Here is a 6,000-nt window from a genome sequence, read left to right on the forward strand (position 1 = left end):
AATCCGTATGCCAATATTCATGTGCGGATAAATTTATCCAGAAGCTAATGCTGATCTACGGATAAAATTATCCGGAAGCAAATGGTGATCTGCGGATAAAATTATCCGGAATGTACTACTCTACGAAGAAAAAACGATGAACGGTACCTTGACTTCTTTGACGATGAAGCTCACTCACGACGAAGCAAACCAACTCTGCGAAGGTGGCTCACGGTGGCTGACGGTGTCTCCCTGCAACTTCACGGTGGCTCAAGGTGGCTGCTGCTGCTTCACGGTGAAAGGCACAACTGAAGAAGAAGAACCGTATTTGTTGGGTGCTTGCATTGGGTGCAGATCATAATATATGTGTTTTTAATTTCATTAAGGATAATATGGTCTTTTCACAAATCTGATTGGGTCTTTTCACAAATCTGATTGGGTGCCAGTCACAAAGCATTGGGTGCAGGGAGAATGTGCCTTAGGAATACTCATAAAAACTTAGAAATATGTTTGTGGGAATTTTTTTTATAAAGATCACTATACTCATGTTTCACATTATCTTTGTTAATATTGCTTAAGAATAATATAAAATGAGTGAACTAATTTAAATGACACTACCAAACAAAATCAACAGTAAGTAATACCCACAATATATATTACAAAAGTTAGTGAGGTACAATACTTGTGTAGTTTGAAAGTATTTTATCCTATAAACATCATCGTGACAAATCCAATTTAAAACCATGGAAGAAAAAAAGACAAACAATTATTGAAAGTATTCATAAAAAAAAGAGAGACAAATGGATTGAAAGTAGTGAGAAATACCTAGATGTGAGTGCTAGATTAGTTTAAAGATCAGAAAAAGAAATGGGAGAAACCTTGACATTTGAGAGAGTTTGATACAAAATAGTCAATTTAATTTTTATTTAACTACACAATAGAATAAATGTTAATTTTAATAAAGAAATAAAAAAAAAAAATAATTGTGTATACAAAAGAGTTATATATTCTTTGTATATTGTTATAGATTTTAAATAAATTGTGGAAACAAAAATGTCCAAGCATAGTCTCCAACATGTTATTATACAGGTCCATTGTTGTTGGCTTCCTTGTAACAAGCCCTAGGAAATTGAGGATTAATGCAAAAATGAAGAAAACAAAATAACGCCGTAACAATCTACCCCTTCGTGTTCTCTCAGAGTCCACTCCATTGCAGTGGAAGAATTTGAATTGAGATTCTGAGACATAACCATGCTCTTGAGTTCTTGAAGTAACTTCTTTGTACGGAGATGATGCACCTCAAGAGCCTGCAAAGAAAGACCCTCGTGTTCGTTTTCTCATCCTATAGAACTCTCCACCTTCCTTACTACAGCTTCCACTACCCTTTGATCCCCGTCAGAAGATTCTCCTCCCTCCTCCCCAAAGATTCGATTTTGATCCCCCCCACCAAGACCCATCTCTACGCTTCCTTCTTCTGCACTCTCATTCGCCTCTACTTGGCTTCTGGCAGGTTCTGCATTGCTTCTCACGCTTTCTCTCGCATGCGTGCCCTTTCTCTCGTTCCCTCCTTGCCCTTGTGGAACGACCTTTTGTATGAATTCAATGCCTGTGGCTTGGTTTCTCAAGTAAGAGTGCTGTATTCTGAGATGGTCTTTTGTGGGGTTGGGCCTAATGTTTTCAGTGTTAACGTGTTGGTTCATTCGTTGTGTAAAGCGGGGGACTTGGGTTTGGCTATAGGGTATCTCAGGAACAACAGTGTTTTTGATCAAGTTACTTATAATACTGTTCTTTGGGGATTCTGTAAGCATGGATTGGCTGATCAGGGTTTTGGGTTGTTGTCCGAAATGGTTAAGAAGGGTGTGTGTTTTGATTCAGTTACTTGTAATATACTTGTTAAGGGGTATTGTCAAGTTGGATTGGTTCAATATGCTGAGTGGATTGTGGTCAACTTGGTTAGAGGGGGGGTTCCACTAGATGTTATAGGTTTGAACACCTTGGTTGATGGGTATTGTGAAGCGGAGTTGATGAGTCGTGCGTTAGCATTGGTGGAGGACGGTTGGAAGAATGGTGTCAGGCCTGATATTGTTACTTATAATACTTTGCTTAATGCTTTTTGTAAGAAGGGGGATCTTGCCAAGGCGAAGTCTCTTATCAATGAGATTTTGGGCTTTCAGAGGGGTGAGGAATCTGGTGTATTAAATGATTGTGGTGTTGAAAATCAGGATGGGATAAGAGATTTGCAGCCAACAGTTATTACGTGGACAACCTTAATTGCTGCTTACTGTAAGCACCATGAAACTGGAGAATTCCTGTCTCTGTATGAGCAGATGGTTATGAGTGGAATCATGCCTGATGTGGTTACTTGTAGTTCTATTCTTTATGGACTTTGCAGGCATGGTAAATTACCTGAAGCGGCAGTATTGCTGAGAGAGATGTATAAAATGGATTTAGATCCTAATCATGTCTCATACACTACAATTATTGATGCTTTATTAAAATCAGGGAGGGTGATGGAGGCTTTTAATTTTCAAAGTCAAATGATTGTTCGAGGCATTTCTTTTGATCTAGTTTTGTGTACAACTATAATGGATGGACTTTTCAAAGCTGGGAAACCTAAAGATGCTGAAGAAATGTTCCAAAGTATTTTAAAGCTCAATCTTATCCCAAATTGTGTCACATATTCAGCATTTGTAGATGGTCATTGTAAGTTAGGAGACATGGAATTTGCAGAATTGGTGTTGCAAAAAATGGAGAAGGAACATGTTCTTCCAAATGTTATTACCTTTTCTTCTATTATAAGTGGATATGCCAAAAAAGGAATGCTAAATAAAGCAGTTGATGTGTTAAGGAAGATGCTCCAAATGAACATTATGCCAAATACTTTTGTTTATGCTATTTTGATGGATGGATGTTTTAGGGCAGGTCAACAAGAGGCTGCTGCTGGTTTTTATAAGGAAATGGAATCATGGGGATTGCAGGACAACAATATCATATTAGATATTTTATTGAACAATTTGAAAAGATCTGGAAGCATGAAGGAAGCTCATTCATTGATTAAAGATATTTGCTCCAAGGGTATCTACCCAGACATTTTTAACTACACTTCTCTAATAGATGGTTACTTTAAAGAAGGAAATGAGTCTGCTGCTCTTTCCATAGTTCAAGAAATGACAGAGAAAAACATTCAGTTTGATGTTGTTGCTTACAATGCTTTGATTAAGGGGCTCTTAAGGCCAGGAAAATATGAACCAAAATCAGTGTTTTCAAGAATGATGGAGTTGGGTCTCACTCCAGATTGTGTTACATATAACACTATGATTAACACGTACTTCATACAAGGTAAAAATGAAAATGCTCTGGATCTACTGAATGAGATGAAGTGCTATGGGGTAATGCCAAATATGGTCACTTATAATATTCTTATTGGTGGTCTTTGTAAAACTGGTGCAATTGAAAAAGCAATGGATGTTTTGAATGAAATGTTGCTTATGGGGTATATTCCTACGCCAATTATTCACAAGTTTCTGCTTAAAGCATATTCAAGGAGTAGAAAGGCAGATGTAATTTTGCAAATTCACAAGAAGCTTTTAGCTATGGGCCTCAAGCTTGACCAGACTGTGTACAACACCCTAATCACTGTATTATGCAGTTTAGGGATGACTAAAAAAGCAAATGTGGTGCTTACGGAAATGGTCACCAAAGGAATTCAAGCTGACATTGTTACATATAATGCCCTTATTTGTGGTTATTGCACAGGCAGTCATGTGGAGAAGGCTATTGATACTTTTTCACAGATGTTGGTGGATGGAATCTCTCCCAATATTTCTACTTACAATACCCTTTTAGAAGGTTTTTCAACTGCTGGTTTGATGAGAGATGCAGACAAATTAATTAGTGAGATGAAGGAAAGAGGACTTGTCCCAAATGCCAGTACATATAACATATTGGTTTCTGGCCATGGTAGGATTGGAAATAAACGAGATTCTATAAAACTATATTGTGAAATGGTAACCAAAGGTTTTATTCCCACAACAGGAACCTATAATGTGCTTATTCAAGATTATGCAAAAGCAGGAAAGATGCACCAAGCTAGAGAACTTTTGAACGAGATGTTGACGAGAGGAAGAATTCCAAACTCTTCAACGTTTGACATTCTAATCTGTGGATGGTGCAAATTATCTTGTCAGCCAGAGATGGACAGGGCACTTAAACTGTCATATCAGAACGAGGCAAAAAACTTGCTGAGAGATATGTGTGAAAAAGGACATGTGCCATCTGAGAGCACTCTCTTATATCTCAGTTCAAATTTTTCTATGCCAGGAAAAAGGGCTGATGCCAAGAGGTTGTTGAAGGTATTTACCCAGAAGAAGAACTTGTGACAAATGGTCTAATGGATGATGAGATAATGCAAAACTCAAACTATGACCAATCCTATACAAAGTGACTCTTAATGCCTTACAAAGTCCAATTGGGATGAGGAAATTAGTGGACTGTATCATCTTTATTTGGCAATGAAGGTGATGGTGTTCTAAGCAACAAGACATAGGTTGTTCGATGACAATCCACATCTTTATATCATAACATAACGATTACTGTCTTGTGATGCTAAACCTGTGATTGGAATTGGAAATTATAGATGAAGTACATATAATTACAAATCCATTACGATCATTCAAGGATTGGAACTCATGAGAAAAATCAAGGGTGAGATGGATCAACAATGAATTTTTATGTGATGGCAGTGGTCAACTGCTACTCCTTTGCCAATAATATATTGAAGTAGCATACTCAATATGATAAAGTTATTGACAAAGACGGAGTTATAAATTAATTCCGCGATAGTCCTGGCAATCTCAGGCAGTCATTGGGGCGATATACACACCAACTGAAGTTAGGGAGAAAAGAACACAATTCTGCCGTGCACAGATTTTTAGGTATATAACCTTTATCCAATTATTTGATTGTAATATTGTATGGACTGGGATATCTTGAGGATTCTGTACCTTTTGCTGGAGTTATTATCCTATATTAATGTTGGTTTCTCTTAAATGATATACATGTAGTTATTTCTTTCTTTGGTCTAGGAAATATGTTTTAGTCTTTAGTTTCTTTTAGTGCAAAGTATGGTTTCTTTGTTGTTCAGAGGAAGAGACTAGCCGAGTAGAGTGCTATTTCCATTATAGTTCTTTGCTGTTTTATAATGACCTATTAATGTTTCTGGAGAAGTCACTCCTTGATGTCTGGTTAGATGTTGTAAAATGATTTTATTTCTATCTGATCTCTTGACACTGACCTGTGTGCTTTGACTCATTATTTGTTCAGGTACTTTTGTGAGGCCAATTCTGGCATGGAAATGTCTTAGGAGTTAAGACTGAAGAAATCCTATAAGAAGATGGGGTTTATTTTATTCAAGTTACATAAAGCGAGCTTTGGCCAGAAACTTAGGCATCTTTAGGCTCAATTCTAATAGAAGTTACAAGGAAATGTCAGATAAAGTTGTAGTGTCTAGTCTGGTCAGTGGTGTTCCTATTTTACCATCTGTTTTGATGGAGCACCAAGTGGCTACAATGAATTATTAGTAAAAGAAACAAATTACAGGATGAAGACATCCTGAATTTTTGAATCCATATCTGGATATGCTTTGTGACGAGGGGATGTTACTTGTCTATCCTTTTTAGTATAAGCCCTTATTTCTGTTCTCCTTGTTTCACTTGTGATTCTTGTTTATTTGAAAGTCCAAAGAAGTCATTGTTTAAAACCTGAAACAGATAATTAGTGTTAACCCCCTCACAGTGATCAACACAATTACAAGCCTTCAGTGTGCATGTGTATCTTGTTAATGAAGTCATGATTATCGCATTAAACATATTTAAAATAATAGAAGGGTTCTAAACTAAGATCTAAAACATTTTTCTGATTTGAGAAATGTCAATACAATATCATTTTTAGTGGAACTCATTACTCGCTATTTTGTTGACAAACAGAACTCTAGCGATTCCCTAAACCACCTGCCTTGGATTT

General features: G+C 36.8%; 1 protein-coding gene across 1 annotated transcript; it reads left to right on the forward strand.

Annotated features, from left to right (window-relative positions):
* Positions 1-1,090: 1,090 nt before the first annotated feature.
* On the forward strand, positions 1,091-5,677 carry LOC137812020 (pentatricopeptide repeat-containing protein At5g14770, mitochondrial). Its single transcript, XM_068613889.1, has 2 exons — positions 1,091-4,913; positions 5,302-5,677. Exon 1 carries the CDS (start codon positions 1,269-1,271, stop codon positions 4,356-4,358), a length of 3,090 nt encoding a protein of 1,029 aa, XP_068469990.1. The 5' UTR covers positions 1,091-1,268; the 3' UTR covers positions 4,359-4,913; positions 5,302-5,677.
* The last annotated feature ends 323 nt before the right edge of the window (positions 5,678-6,000 follow it).

This window comes from Phaseolus vulgaris, chromosome 2, assembly GCF_000499845.2.
Source record: "Phaseolus vulgaris cultivar G19833 chromosome 2, P. vulgaris v2.0, whole genome shotgun sequence".
Classification (NCBI taxonomy): Eukaryota; Viridiplantae; Streptophyta; class Magnoliopsida; order Fabales; family Fabaceae; genus Phaseolus; species Phaseolus vulgaris.